Source organism: Bubalus bubalis, chromosome 13 (genome assembly GCF_019923935.1).
Source record: "Bubalus bubalis isolate 160015118507 breed Murrah chromosome 13, NDDB_SH_1, whole genome shotgun sequence".
In the NCBI taxonomy this organism is placed as follows: domain Eukaryota; kingdom Metazoa; phylum Chordata; class Mammalia; order Artiodactyla; family Bovidae; genus Bubalus; species Bubalus bubalis.
In genome coordinates, this window is record NC_059169.1 from 15,459,618 (window position 1) to 15,475,923 (window position 16,306).

The window sequence follows — 16,306 nt, forward strand, 5'->3', positions numbered from 1 at the left end:
GACCTCAGCTATTGCATTATTCATTATTGATTGACTCTTCTTTATCTCTTCTAGGTCCTTGTTAAACATTTCTTGCATCTTCTCAATCCTTGTCTCTAGTCTATTTATCTGTAACTCCATTTTGTTTTCAAGATTTTGGATCATCTTGACTATCATTATTCTGAATTCTTTTTCAGGTAGATTCCCTATCTCCTTCTCTTTTGTTTGATTTTGTGGGCATTTATCATGTTGCTTTACCTGCTGAATATGTCTCTGCCTTTTCATCTTGTTCAGATTGCTGTGTTTGGGCCACACTTTCTGTTTGCTGGCAGTTCATGGTTCCTCTGTATTGTGGAGCCTTCTCCCTGTGGGTGGGGTTGGACTAGTGGTTTGTCAAGGTTTCCTGGTTAGGGGAGCTTGTGTCTGTGTTCTGGTGGGTGGAAATGGATCGCTTCTCTTTGAAGTGCTATGAAGTGTCTGGTAGTGAGTTTTGGGGTGTCTATGGGTTTGGCATGGCTTTGGGCAGCCTGTCTTTTAATGCTCAGAGCTGTGTTCCTGCTTTACTGGAGAATTAGCATGGTATATCTTGCTCTGGAACTTGTTAACTCTTGGGTGGAGCTGGTTTCAGTGTAGGAATGTATCCTTTTGGGTGAGCTCTTGTCTATTAATATTCCATGGAATCAGGAGTTCCCTGATGTTCTCAAGTTTTGGAGTTAAACCTTCTCCCTCTGGCTTTCAGTCTTATTCTTACAGTAGCCTTAAGACTTCTCCATCCATATAACACAGATGATAAAACATCTAGATTAGTGGTGAAGCAATTCTCCACAGTGAGGGACACCCAGAGAGGTTCACAGACTTACATGGAGAAGACGGAGAAGGGAGATAGAGGTGACCAGGGGGAAAAGAGGGGGAGTCAAAAGGGGAGAGAGCAATCTAGCCAGTAATCAATTCCCTAAGTGTTCTCACAGCCCAGAACACCCAGAGACATTCACAGAGTCAAGTAGAGAAGAGAAAGGGGAGGGAGGGGATATAGGTGACCTGGGGGAGAAAAGGGAGAGTCAAAAAGGGTGACAGCAATAAAATCAGCCAGCAATTTCACACACCTAAGTGAAAATGAGTACTGAAAATTATATTCCTAAAGGTACAAAATTGAAAACAAATTCCAAAAAGCAAAGATTAAAAATCTAGAGTAGAGGTTAGACTCTCAGAAATAGAATATTAAAATTATAAAACAAAATCAATCATAAAATTATGAAAAATATATGTGAATTTGCTTTAAAAATGGGGTCTTTTTTGCAAGATAATAGTTTACAAAAATGAAAATCAAAGGAGTAATAAGGGACTTAAATTAAAAAATTAATAAGTGATAATAGTAAAAATATATCTAGGAATTTCTCTGGAGCTGTTGTGGGCAATGTGGGGTCAGTTCAGTTTCAGATAATTCCTTGTTCCAGCTGGTACTTCTTCTCAAGGTCTATAGGCCCCCTCCAATGCTTAGTCAATGTTAACTACAGGGTTTTAATCTGTTGAACCTGTCACTTCCAGAGCGGTTCCCTCTTCTTTGTTTATTTTGGCTTCCTCTGTTTGCAAGTCTCTTCAGTGTCTAATTTCCACCCTGACACAAAGGGGTGAAGGTGGTCGCTTATTTAGGCTCACCTGTTCAGTTCTGTTGTGGGGAGGGGGAGACATTGCAAACAAATATTGCTGGCATGTGTGGGGAGTGTTCGCAGTGTAAGGACCACACTGGGTTTGCCAAAGCTCAAGGTGGCATGTGTTTCCTGGGTCTACACTGCTCAGGCTCCAGGGTCCTCTGCAGGGGTACTGTCCAAAGTGGGCCTGCCTTTTCGTGCACTTCCCAGGTCTAAGCTGCTCAGGTTCTTGGGTACTCCACAAGGGCACAGAGTCGGTTGGGTGTGCATTTTGTGCCCTTCCCAGGTTCAAGCAGCTCAGGTGGCCAGGTGCTTGGCAAGTGCACTGTCCCAGGTGGTCCGTGTGTCTTAATCACCTCCCCAGTCCTGGCCGGTTGGTGTCCTGGGTGCGCCGCAAGAGCACCATCTCAGGTGTGCCATGTGGGAGGTGTGTCTCCTCTGGGGAGCTGATCTCAGGCTGCGACACTCCTGGCAGATGTCAACCGTCCAGGATCCCAGGAAGACGTGGTTAGCAAGTGGGAGCCTGCTCGCAGTTTGGTGGAGGATGCCGGTCCCTGGGGCAGAGATTGCAGCAGCCTCTTGCCCTGCAGCTCTGGCTGTCGCACACCTGCCTCTCTGCCTCTGGGGAGTGGGAGGCTGCCTAGCTCTTCTTTGGTGTTAGCTCAATCCTTTGTTCTGTGTGCAGGCCAGGCTGTGTGTTAGAGCCTTTTGCGGAAAAGTTCTCTCTCTTTTTTTGTTCTCTCTGGCAATCCCACAGTTTGGGTTTCTATCTCATGTTAACTCCCTCAGATTGTCCTCAGGGCATTGAGGCCCAGTCCTTATCCTAAGCACTGATTATGCAGCCTGTGCCTCCCTGTCCAGTCCACACTTGTTGGTAGTGGATGCGAGTGTCTGGGCTACTTTTCCACTGGAAGCTGCGGTTAGGTGCATATTCTGTGTGTGTGTGTGTGTGTGTGTGTCCTCCTGGTTATGTTGCCCTCTGAGATTCCAAAACTCCCCACAGACCTGCCTGTGAGAGGATTTCCTACTGTGTGGAAACTTCTCCTCCTGCACAACTCCCTCCCCAGGAGAGGTCTCTGTCCTTAACTCTTTTGTCTCTCTTTGTGTCTTTTATATTTTTCGTACCTCTTTTTGAAGAGATTAGGCTGCCTTTCTGGATTCCTAGTGTCCTCCACTAGCATTTAGAAGTTGTTTTGTGGAAGTTGCTCAGCATGCAAATGATCTTTTGATGAATTTGTGGGTGGAAAGTGGTCTCTGAATCCTATTCCTCTGCCATCTTGGGACCGTCGCTGGTCTTGATTAATTATGTCTTTATTTTTCTTTAATTAATTAATTAATTTTACTTTACAATATTGTATTGGTTTTTCCATACATTGACTTGAATCCACCATGAATGTACATGTGTTCCCTTGAACCCCCCTCCCTCCTCCCTCCCCATCCCATCCCTCAGGGTCATCCCAGTGCACCAGCCCCGAGCACCCTGTATCATGCATTGAACCTGGACTGGCGATTTGTTTCACATGATAATTTACATGTTTCAATGCCATTCTCCCATATTATCCCACCCTCGCCCTCTCGCACAGAGTCCAAAAGACTGTTCTATACATCTGTGTCTCTTTTGCTGTCTCGCATACAGGGTTATCATTACGTTCTTTCTAAATTCCATATATATGCATTAATATACTGTATTGGTATTTTTTTTTCTTACTTCACTCTGTATAATAGGCTCCAGTTTCATCTACCTCATTAGAACTGATTTAAGTGTGTTCTTTTTAATGGCTGAGTAATATTCCATTGTGTATCTGTACCACAGCTTTCTTATCCATTCATCTGCTGATGGACATCTAGGTTGCTTCCATGTCCTGGCTATTATAAACAGTGCTGTGATGAACATTGGGGTACACATGTCTCTTTCAATTCTGGTTTCCTCAGTGTGTATGCCCAGAGTGGGATTGCTGAGTCATATGGCAGTTCTATTTCCACTTTTAAAAGGAATCTCCACACTGTTCTCCACAGTGGCTGTACTAGTTTGCATTCCCACCAACAGTGTAAGAGGGTTCCCTTTTCTCCACACCCTCTCCAGCATTTATTGTTTGTAGACTTTTGGATAGCAACCATTCTGACTGGCATGAAATCCTACCTCATTGTGGTTTTGATTTGCATTTCTCTGATAATGAGTGATGTTGAGCATCTTTTCATGTGTTAGTCATCTGTATGTCTTCTTTGGAGAAATGTCTCTTTAGTTCTTTGGCCCACTTTTTGATTGGGTCTTCTATTTTTCTGGAATTGAGCTGCAGGAGTTGTTTGTATTTTTTTGAGATTAATTCTTTAATTGCTTCCTTTGCTATTATTTTCTCCTATTCTGAAGGCTGTTTTTTCACCTTGCTTATAGCTTCCTTTGTTGTGCAGAAGCTTTTAATTTTAATTAGGTCCCATTTGCTTATTTTTGCTTTTATTTCCAATATTCTGGGAGGTGGGTCATAGAGGATCCTGCTGTGGTTTATGTCAGAGAGTGGTTTTTTTTTATTACTACTTTTTTTATAACTTTACAATATTGTATTGGTTTTTACCATATATCAACATGAATCTGCCTATGTTTTCCTCTAGGAGTTTAACAGTTTCTGGTCTTACATTTAGATCTTTCTTCCATTTTAGTTTATGTTTGTGTATGGTGTTAGAAAGTGTTCTAGTTTCATTCTTTTACAAGTGGTTGACCAGTTTTCCAAGCACCACTTGTTAAAGAGATTGCCTTTTCTCCATTGTATATTCTTGCCTCCTTTGTCAAAGATAAGGTGTCCATAGGTGCATGGATTTATCTCTGGGCTTTCTATTTTGTTCCATTGATCTATATTTCTGTCTTTGTGCCAGTACCATACTGTCTTGATGACTGTGGCTTTGTAGTAGAGACTGAAGTCAGGCAGGTGATTCCTCCAGTTCTATTCTTCTTTCTCAAGATTGCTTTGCCTATTTGAGGTTTTTTTGTATTTCCATACAAATTGTAAAATTATTTGTTCTAGTTCTCTGAAAAATACCGTTGGTGGCTTGATAGGGATTGCATTGAATCTAGGTTGTTTTGGGTAGTATACTCATTTTCACTATATTGATTTTTCTGATCCATGAACACGGTATATTTCTCCATCTATTAGTGTCCTCTTTGATTTCTTTCACCAGTGCTTTATAGTTTTCTATATATAGATCTTTTGTTTCTTTAGGTAGATATATTCCTAAGTATTTTATTCTTTTTGTTGCAATGGTGAATGGAATTGTTTCCTTAATTTCTCTTTCTGTTTTCTCATTGTTAGTATATAGGAATGCAAGGGATTTCTGTGTGTTAATGTTATATCCTTCAACTTTACTATATTCATTGATTAGCTCTAGTAATTTTCTGGTGGAGTCTTAAGGCTTTTCTCTGTAGAGGATTATGTCATCTGCAAACAGTAATAATTTTACTTCTTTTCCAATCTAAATTCCTTTTGTTTCTTTTTCTTCTCTGATTGCTGTGGCCAAAACTTCCAAAACTATGTTGAATAGTAGTGGTGAAAGTGAGCACCCTTGTCTTGTTCCCGACTTTAGGGGAAACACTTTCAATTTTTCACCATTGAGGATAATGTTTGCTGAGGGTTTGTCATATATAGTTTTTATTATGTTGAGTTATGTTCCTTCTGGAGAAGGAAATGGCAACCCGCTCCAGTGTTCTTGCCTGGAGAATCCCAGGGACGGGGGAGCCTGGTGGGCTGCCGTCTATGGGGTCGCACAGAGTCGGACACGACTGAAGTGACTTAGCAGCAGCAGCAGCAGCATGTTCCTTCTATTCCTGCTTTTTGGAGGGTTTTTATCTTAAATGGATGTTGAATTTTGCCAAATTATGTCTTTATTAGGACTTCTCTGGTGGCTTAGATGGTAAAGCATCTGCCTACAATGCGGGAGACCCAGGTTTGATCCCTGGGTTGGGAAGATCCTCTGGAGAAGGAAATGGCAACCGACTCCAGTAGTCTTGCCTCAAAAATCCCATGGACCGAGGAGTGTGATAGGCTACAGTCCATGGGGTGGCAAAGAGTTGGACATGACAGAGCAACTTCACTTTCACTTTCATAAAGTCCCACAGTCTCAGCAGCATATGTGGTAGAAAGGTAACTGGTGATGAAGGGCATAATGGTGATGAGTTAGAACTGAGGCAGGTTCCAGAGGGTTGGAAGTGGGTCATTGTCCAGATTGTCAGGTGGTGAAGGTGTGTTGTTTTAAGCTATGTGAGTTCTTTTGTGTCTGTGTGTACCTTTATGTGAGGTATTTTTCTTTACTTGAAATTCCCTTTCCTCTCTTTGCTGTGGATAGATGTTCCTTATCCTTTGAGGCCCTGTTCCAGTGCTACAAGGTCTCTGAAGTTTTTCTTGTTCTCCTTTCCTGATGTTATTAGCAGCCTCATCTTTTCTGTTCCCCAGAGTTTTACTCCTATTTTATTACAGCACAGACACTGTTTTCCTGTTAGATTCCTTTCTGCCTTTCCTGTTCAACCTTCCATCTTCTTGGGGAGATGGTTTGTATCTGACTCACTTCAGGTCTTCCTTGGCTGTTACTGCAAGTTCTCTGAGTTAGTCTTTGAATTAGGCTGAGCTGTTGACTTCCTGGAAGTCTTTTTCTCCATTTGTACTTTGAGTAGTACCTTCCTGTGATGTTAGCACAGAAGAGCTGTAGAGAATCATTTGATCTCTGGTCCCTCCCTGTGCCCCCTGCTGCTGCTGCCACAGAAAGTTAGTACTTGATCACTATGGCTCATCTCTCACGTCTGTCCCCTTAGGAGTAAGACTGCAGCTCTCACAGACGACAGGATCAGGACCATGAGTGAATTTATAAGTGGCATCAAATCAGTAAAAATGAATGCTTGGGAAAAGTCACTTATAGACCTTATTACCAGATTGAGAAGGTAAGTTTTTGTATATGTCACACCATATTTTTGTACTCCCCTCCACATTTTTAACTGAATTTACTTATTATTTTTGGAGGATAATTACTTTACAATGTTGTGGTGGTCTCTGCTATACATCAAGGTGAATCAGCCATCACTGTGTGTGTGTGTGTGTATGTGTGTATGTATATGTATATGTGTGTGTGTATGTATGTATGTGTGTGTGTGTGTGTGTATATATATGTATATATATCTCCATCTTCCTGAATCTCCGCCTTCCACTCCCCCATTCCACCTCTCTAGGTCGTCAGAAAGCAGCAGGCTAGCCTCCCTGTGTTATATAGCAGCTTCCTGCTAGTTATCTATTTTACACATGACAGCATATCCATGCAAATGCTACTTTCTCAATTTGTCCTACCTTCTCCCTCCCACTTTGTGTCTCTGAGATTGTTCTCTGCATCTGTGTCTCCATTTATTCTCTGTGAATAGGTTCATCAGTTCTATTTTTCTAGATTCCATATATATAGACATTAATATTTGCTTTTCTCTTTCTGACTTACCTCACTCTGAGTAACAGGTTCTAGGTTCACCTACATTACTACAGTTGACTTTTCTGAATTAATTTTGAAGTCTTACCAAGTTTTTAACATTACAATGAACTTAAATACTACGCACTCCACCCCCAACATGTGGCAGAAAGTTTAAGTAGAACGGGGAGACATCATTTTAACCTGCTCTTCCACTTACTATCTTCTTAAAGGAAAAATTTGTATAATGCTTCTTCAGCTCAGTTCAGTCACTCAGTTGTGTTTGACTCTTTGCGACCCCATGAATTGCAGCACTCCAGGCCTCTCTGTCCATCACCAAATCCCGGAGTTTACCCAAACTCATGTCCATCGAGTCGGTGATGCCATCCAGCCATCTCATCCTCTGTCGTTCCCTTCTTCTCCTGCCCCCAATCCCTCCCAGCATCAGAATCTTTTCCAATGTGTCAACTCTTCGCATGAGGTGGCCAAAGTATTAGAGTTTCAGCTTTAGCATCAGTCCTTCCAATGAACACCCAGGGCTGATCTCCTTTAGAATGGACTGGTTGGATCTCCTTGCAGTCCAAGGGACTCTCAAGAGTCTTCTCCAACACCACAGTTCAAAAGCATCAATTCTTCGGTGCTGAGCATTCTTCAGAGTCCAACTCTCACATCCATACATGACCACTGGAAAAACCATAGCCTTGATTAGATGGACCTTTGTTGGCAAAGTAATGTCTCTGCTTTTGAATATGCTATCTAGGTTGGTCATAACTTTCCTTCCAAGAAGTAAGTATCTTTTAATTTCATGGCTGCAATCACCATGTGCAGTGATTTTGGAACCCCCCAAAATAAAGTCTGACACTGTTTCACTGTTTCCCCATCTACTTCCCATGAAGTGATGGTACCAGATGCCATGATGTTAATTTTCTGAGTGTTGAGCTTAAAGCCAACCTTTTCACTCTCCTCTTTCACTTTCATCAAGAGGCTCTTTAGCTCCTCTTCACTTTCTGCCATAAGGGTGGTGTCATCTGCATATCTCAGATTATTGATATTTCTCCCAGCAATCTTGATTCCAGCTTGTGCTTCTTCCAGCCCAGCGTTTCTCATGATGTATTCTGCATATAAGTTAAATAAGCAGGGTAACAATATACAGCCTTGACGTACTCCTTTTCCTATTTGGACCCAGTCTGTTGTTCCATGTCCAGGTCTAACTGTTGCTTCCTGACCTGCATACAGGTTTCTTAAGAGGCAGGTCAGGTGGTCTGGTATTCCCATCTCTTTCAGAATTTTCCACAGTTTATTGTGATACATACAGTCAAAGGCTTTGGCATAGACAATAAGCAGAAATAGATGTTTTTCTGGAACTCTCTTGCTTTTTTGATGATCCAGCGGATGTTGGCAATTTGATCTCTGGTTCCTCTGCCTTTTCTAAAACCAGCTTGAACATCTGGAAGTTCATGGTTCACGTATTGCTGAAGACTGGCTTGGAGAATTTTGAGCATTATTTTACTAGCATGTGAGATGAGTGCAATTGTGCAGTAGTTTGAGCATTCTTTGGCATTGCCTTTCTTTGGGATTGGAATGAAAACTGACCTTTTCCAGTCCTGTGGCCACTGCTCAGTTTTCTAAATTTCCTAGCATATTGAGTGCAGCACTTTCACAGCATCATCTTTCAGGATTTGAAATAGCTCAACTTGAATTCCATCACCTCCACTAGCTTTGTAGTGATGCTTCCTAAGGCCCACTTGACTTCACATTCCAGGATGTGTGGCTCTAGGTGAGTGATCACACCATCATGATTATCTTGGTCATGAAGATCTTTTTTGTACAGTTCTTCTGTGTATTCTTGCCACCTCTTCTTAATATCTTCTGCTTCTGTTAGGTCCATACCATTTCTGCCCTTTATCGAGCCCATCTTTGCATTAAATATTCCCTTGGTATCTCTAATTTTCTTTAAGAGATCTCTAGTCTTTCCAGTTCTGTTGTTTTCCTCTATTTCTTTGCAGTGATCACTGAGGAAGACTTTCTTATCCCTTCTTGCTATTCTTTGGAACTCTGCATTCAGATGCTTATATCTTTCCTTTTCTCCTTTGCTTATGCTTCTTACTTATACAGAAATGAATTTCCAAGTATTTCTTAGTACCACAAACCCCCCAAAAGCAGTAATTTCAAGGTGTTAGTATTTTTTCCCTGTCTTTTTGTTTATTTTTACCTAATGATACTCCTTAGCTTTTTCACTGTCTGTAAAGGTCTTTCACATATGGAAATCAATTACAAAAGAACTCCACAAGGTTTTGTTTTCATATCCAATATAGAAACATGAACAGAGACATGGTGGTTAAATGTTTCAGATAGAAGAGTATCTAATTGCTGGAAATCAGTCTTTAGCTGAAAAGTCCAAAGCCTTTGCTTCTGATGATGATAGCAGGTGTATTTTCTGTCCCTCCATGACATCTGTCCTATATTGGAGTTTGTGTGTGAGGCAGTTTCCTCTCTCTGCCCCAGTTAACGTCCTCTGCTTTGTACAACTTCAGGATCCTGGGCAGAACCTGTTTTTCTGTCTCTTCTCTTGAAGCAAGTGGCTTTTGCCTGTTGTCAATGCAGGGCTTGTTGTCGTTATTTAGTCCCTAAATTGTGTCTGTCTCTTTATGACCCCATGTCGTATAGCCTGCCAGGCTCCTCTGTCCATGGGATTTTCCAGGCAAGAGTATTGGAGTGGGCTGCCATTTCCTTCTCTACAGAAGATGCTAGTACTTGAGACGATGACATTCAAAGTAAAACTATAGTTTGCTGTAGCACAAATGGTGAGATTATAGAGATTGGATGTAACTATATCAGGCAAAACTTTATGAATCATTATTATTCATTCCAAACAGAGACATGAAAACACTATGTTGTTTTCTTTGTAGAGTACTTTTCTACATTCTCTTGTCTACGGTATTTTTCTACATCTTTCATTTAAATATCTGATGAGTGTTTTACTCCAGCACAGTGTACTTAGAATTCTCTGGTATCTCCCTGTCACTTCTTACTTTGCACCTTTGCGGGGGCCCTCCCTCTTATGGGAATACACTCTCATCTTCCTTATTCTCTGGCCTCTGCCAACTCTGACTTCAGCTTATCTTCTCAAGATCCACATTCATGCAACTTGCTCTCACTCCACTGCTCTGTGTTACACAACTCTGCTCTGATCTCCTGTGGGGGCTGTGCGGCTGCCTCTTTCCAATATCTGGTGTGTCACAGTTTTGGGGTGTCTTATTCTCTTCCCCCACAAGTTCATGAGCTCCTGGAGGGGACAAACTGTGTCTTTCTGTCATCAGTGAGGAGCCTGGCACAGGACTTGTGGTTATGAATGCATGTTGAATGAATGTTCAAACTCAGTCTCATTGGTCCAAAATGTTTAAAAAAGTGTGACTCTAAGTCTTCTTTTAGTTGGAAGAGTGAAGTGGTGCTGAAGAGTGTGGTCCTGGTTTGGGGGCAGACCTCCGGGTGTGCACTGTGTAGTGTTTCCATGATGTGAGGGATAGTTTAACTGTGTCCACTCCCTTGAAAGGGGCCACTCACACAGGGCACTTGAATTCATGCCTTGGATGTCGATGATTGTTTTAAAATTTATTTTCTACTCTCTTTTCCAGAAAGGAAATTTCCAAGATTCTGCAAAGTTCCTATCTTAGAGGAATGAATTTGGCATCATTTTTTGCTGTAACCAAAATCATGATTTTTGTCACCTTCATCACCAATGTGGCTCTCAAAAAGGTGATTACAGCCAGCCAAGTGTTTGTGGTGGTGATGCTGTATGAGGCTCTGTGGTTTACCAGCACCCTCTACTTCCCCATGGCCATCGAGAAGGTGTCAGAGGCCATCATCAGTATCCGAAGAATCAAGGTTTGGGAACAAATAACTTTTTTAAGTTGTAGGTGTATTTTACATAAAATGCCTTCTTTTATTTGGTGTGACTGTGTGCCAGTTAGATGAGGTTTAGCTCTCTGTGCCAAAGCTGGTAGTCATTCCAAACTCTCTTATGTACCCCCCTCTCTTCTTTGATAGAGTATATTATAAATATCATAAGTTCCCTGCTCATTTATTGGCAGCAGTAGCAGCAGTAATGGACTCTCTCCATACAAGCGATGACTTCAGGGTGATCAATATGTCTAAAGACAAGAGAAGCAAACAGGTTGCCTCTCCTGTGCTAACTCAAATGACTAGATACTGAGTGTGCAGAGTTCTGGAGTGAACAGGATTCTTCTCTGGGCTGGGAGGGAAAAAGATTGCTGAGAGATCCTTGCTCCTTGTGCAGGAAGATTTACTTAGTTCTCTGTTGGAAACAGGTTCTTTCCTGCATAGGTGGTTTGCTTGTTAATTTCTGAGCTTGCCTTTTGGATCTGCTTTTTCCTCTCTGCCTCTTTTCATTGCTTAATTCTGTCTCTAGCTGGACTCCTCCCTTCAAATTTGTGATTCCCACCATACCCACTATGTTTTTTTTTTTTTTTTTTTTCCTGGCTGTCCCTAAATTGCCTTGGGAAAATAATTTACATCACCAAGACAAGGGTCTGGCACACAGTAGGTGATCAGTTATTCATGTGTTTATGAATAAATCTAAAATTAAAATAAAATGGTTCTGTGAGTCAGCCTGGGCATGAGCTTGAGTGTTTAGGCTTTATGAAAAATCTGATTTGTTTCTACCTTGCCACAGTGATGGGCTGCTAATAATAGATCTCTAGTGAAGTTAGATAGTTCTCCAATGTGATTATATTTTAGTTTTGGGTTTTGTCATAAAAGCCATTTTTTTTGTGTGTGATGAAGTTTCTATGCTATAAAAAACCATTTCCCATAAAACACATCAGTCATATGGGGTCAGTTCTGGTCCCCTGAGTTTGTCATTCTTTCTGATGGGGTCTTCTAGCAACACTTATAAGACTTCGTCCATGCAACTTGTTAAAAAATTCCTTTTTCATGGCTTTCACATCTTGAAATAAGGCATTTAGGAAAATCCCTGGACTGTAGTGACATTTTTAGTGACACATTAACCCATCCAGATGGAAGCTTCATATGTGTGTTGTGCTATTGTGGTTTTGTTATTACTGCTGCCACAGCTGCTGTCTTTGATCGTGGCTACCAGTGATCTACTTGTGGTCTGGGCCCTCTTGAACTCTTTATGCATCATGCCATCTCATTTAATCAGGAAAGCAATTGAGTGGATAAACATTAGTGTTGCTGCTTTACAGATAAGGAAACAGGTTCCTGTATCAGTTGAAATAGCTCACCCATCCTCACACAGCTTGCAAATGACAGAAGTAGGATTCTGACCAAAGCATGATTTCTTAACCACTGTTACATTGCTTTCTATGTACCTTCTGTCATGTGGACTATCTCATTAAGTATGGTTTTTATCATCTTTTCTTACTCTGAAGACCTTTGAAGTCCCTGTTTTTTGAAGACTCAAGTTTTAAACTCTGGGCTCCATTGGCCCCTCTGTCTGTTTCTCAGCACATGGGGACTGGGGTGGGGAGGAGGAAAGGGGCTTCCCTGTGACCTGCCTTATCCATCCCTACTTTGAGGTCTTTACTCACTCTGTTCAGCCTCTTGGATTGATTTCTCTTCTGTCCTTGATTTAAGTAAATGCTTCTGAGCCTCCAGCAGCCCCATGACCCTCTCCCAGCACTTTTGTTGACATTGATCTGGGGTTTCCATCTATGTGCACAGCAGCCTTTTGTCAGATGGGGTGATGCTGACTCCCTGGGAGTGTTCTGAGCCCCTTGACAGCAGACTGTCTGTAGTGGTTCTTTAGTGTAGTGCCTGGTCCATGCTGGACACATCATGGGTATCAAATAAGTGCTGGATTGACTGAGACAACAGTTACAGGACATGACTGGGCCCCTACAAAGGCCCAGGGTGGGTCAGTGCTGGGGACCAGCCCCAGCTGATCCAGGGTATTCGAAGGAGAGACGGCGTAGGCGAGGGTCAGGAAACAACTGCTTAATTAAACGTTAATTAAGGATATAAAGAGTAATAGAATGAGGATAGCTCAGTAGGAAAATTCAGTGGAGAAAAGAGGCTGAGTAGCTTGGTTTACGCGGGATACCAATAAAACTTCAAGACAAGAAGTTTGCACCACTTACGTAGGCCGCAGGCGTCCTTCCGTTCTCCCGAAGGAGAGGAGACACTGAGGCCTCCCCGGTCGGATCTTAGAAGCCCAGGCATAATTAGCAAGCATGGCGGGTTCCGCGCTCCAGATGGAGACTCAGCCAGAATTAGAGAGAGAGCGCGACATGGGGAGACCAAGTTTCAGTGAACAAGGCCCGCACTTTATTTTCCAAAGTAGTTTTTATACCTTAAGTTGTGCATAGAGGATAATGGGGGAAGGGGTGGAGTCATGCAAGGACAGCAGTTCCTGGTCCTAATCGAAGCCAGGCTTTCAAACTTATCATATGCAAAAGTTCAGGTGAATTACATCATCTTCTGGCCAGGAGGCCTGTTAACATTTTAAGAAACTTATTTTTCTCTAAAGGTGATTATTCCAAAGTCAGGCACCAGCCTCCAAAAAAGCATTGGACAAAGCTGCATTTTACATTTCTATACACCCATTATATCAATCAATACACCGCCAAGGACACAGTAGGTAAGGAGTATGGAGACTTAGCAGCAAACATTGGCTCAATAAGTGAAAAACCCTTCACCAATACAATTTCTAATCAATCTTTTAACTACTCAAAAGAATCTGTGTTTAGACAGTTTAGAACATCTCCTGCCTCTCACAGTTGGGAGGCTCTGAACAATCACATGTGGCCAGAAAAACTATTCAGGCAGGCTAGAGGATTTCCAAAGGAGTTTGTAGGTTGAAACACTGTCACACCCAGGAATTATTAACTGGAGCTGTAAGCTAACTCTTTTTTTCTCAGAGAGAGGTAGTGGGGGACAGCCCCCATAAAGTCAGAGGTGTAGGTGTAAAGCACAAAGCAGAAAGTAGGCAGACTCTGGTTTGGGGGGTAGATGCTCAAGAATTTCCAGGGGGACTCCTGAGGCTCGATCCCGCCTTTGCGTATGCCGAGCCTCCTTCCTCATGACCTTTGCCATGGGCAGAGCTCCTGCTCCCGGCAGTGATAGAATTCCAGTTGAGCTATTCCAGATCCTGAAAGATGATGCTGTGGAAAGTGCTGCACTCAATATGCAATATGCAATATGCACTCAATATGCAATATGCCGGCTCCAGGCAGGTCAGTCTGCACTAGAAGCTGGAGAAATACAGAGGAGGGAGCAGATTAGAGATAGGCATCCCTGGAACATTGGTTCTTGATGGGAGTGTCAAATCAGGGGAACTGAATCTTATCCAGAGTGAGGATAGGTCTGAATCTTCTGCTTGTTCTGTGCATCCATCTGTGTATCTGAACCCAGCCCAACTGGGCTTGGTGGACCTACTCTCTAAAGAGAGGAGCTAGCTGTGCCCTGCACAGCCAGGTGTTCATGTAGCTCCTGCTGGCCTGGCTTCTGGGCCTTGTAGTAAACTAGAAACACTCTTACTTATTTAACAAAAATAGTCTGTCTTGATGGCCATCATAAAAGAAGATTTATACCATGAGGCTTTATGCTAAAATTCATCTCTAGTCTGAAGGTGCTCTTGAGACAGAATTCCCTCCTCTTTGGAGTTGGTCAGTCTAGTTTCTCTTAAGACCTTTGACTAATTGGATGAGGCCTACCCATGTTATGGAGGATAATCTGATTTACTCAGACTCTACTGATTTAAATGTCGGTCTTATCTAAAAATGCTTTCACTGTAATATATGTTTGAGCAAGTGTCTGGGGGCTGGTCTACCAAGTGTCTAGTTAATAAAATTAACCATCACACCCTCTTGAATCCCCATATCTTCCTTTGAGCTCCTGGATATGACATTTTCCTCACTAAGCCATGTGTTTATGGATTTCTTTCTTTCCTGGAACTCCAGACTTCTTACAGACAGTGCCTTGTTCATTTTCGTAGTGCTCAGAAATAGCAGATGCTCAGAACATGTGCAACTGAAGGGACCTTCCAGCTCCATCATGTCTGGGATCCTGCAAATACCTAACCGTTAAGCATGGTTGAAGTGGAGACAGTGATAACTCTGATTCTCTGATGGATGATGTGACACACCAGAGAGTGTAGTGGGAAAGGGGTCCTGTAGAAGGTTTTCAGAGAATTGTGCTCAAATACTTGGGTGGATTTTTTACTTCTTTTCTACTAAAATGAACTCAATGTCTAAGGCCTGAGACTTCTTCCTGTGTAGGTGTGTGCAGTAACATTAAAATTATGATCTGGGGAGAACTTTGAATTTTCCTTGTGCTGACTTTGTCAGGCTGCTGTGTGTCATGATGAAGGACACACCTTTGATTTGGGAAAAACACCTAAATTTTCTCTTCATGGCTGGAAGGTGGTCTTGGAATTTAAAGATCTGTTGATGGTAGTTTGCAGTAAAGGCAGGGCAAATAGCTGAGAATAAGAGTGGTGAGATTGTTTGCATTGGAAACTGCTCCTTGGTGTGTTGAAGTAATCTTGGAAGTATTTTTATTTTCTTTTAGATCCTATTAATAGAAACTTCTTCAACCCATTTAGTTTTACAATCCTATAAAGAATGTAGGTCTCTAGTTCATGAGAATCACCTGGTGTGCTTATTAAAACTAAATAATCACATCTTGGAGTTTCTGATTCACTATTCCTTTGCTGGGGTCCAACTTACCTATGTCTTTAGTAAGTGTCCCTGTGTCCCTGAAAATAAATCATGTTTGGGAAACATTGCCCTAGTTGTATAAAGAAATCTAAAATGTACCTTAGCAAATGCAAAAGGTAACAGGACCTTTTTAAAACTAAAATCAGTTGAGAGGAAAAAGCTGTCTTGATTTATGCTTGACTTTTGCAGGTCAAATTTTAATTTACTCATCCAATCATTCCACAAAATAACAAGTCTAGTGCAGCCTTGAGTATGGTACAGGTGAGTATATATAGGGACAGGTAGCAACTGCAGAGAAGTCCTTCCTACTTGCAATTTATGTTTCATCAAGTGGGAGGTTAATAAAGTATCAAACAGTGATACCTGATGTGCATTTCTGTGTCAATAGTCCTTGGGAGGAAAAGTCTGAGGGGCCATGAGTTGCTTTGGCAGAGTCACTGGTGTAGTTTTGGAGGTTGTGTTGAGAAGTTTGAGCAGGGAAGGCTAAGCAAGTTACCTGGAGAATTCCATGTGTGGGGGTGTGGGAGATGGGAGGCTGATGCTTCACAT

The 16,306-nt window shown here is 42.0% G+C and overlaps 2 protein-coding genes across 2 annotated transcripts in view; both read left to right on the forward strand.

Moving 5' to 3' along the window:
- LOC123328868 (ATP-binding cassette sub-family C member 4) overlaps positions 1–16,306 on the forward strand; it is a gene marked incomplete in the record, with an annotated part of 1,148,417 nt that overhangs the window by 712,972 nt on the left and 419,139 nt on the right.
- The window catches only part of LOC102398340 (ATP-binding cassette sub-family C member 4), an 84,879-nt gene that overhangs the window by 35,456 nt on the left and 33,117 nt on the right, over positions 1–16,306 (forward strand). The window contains exons 7-8 of the mRNA XM_045162439.1: positions 6,424–6,549; positions 10,694–10,943. Coding sequence (XP_045018374.1) covers positions 6,424–6,549; positions 10,694–10,943 — 376 coding nt within the window. The remainder of the gene's footprint in view (positions 1–6,423; positions 6,550–10,693; positions 10,944–16,306) is intronic.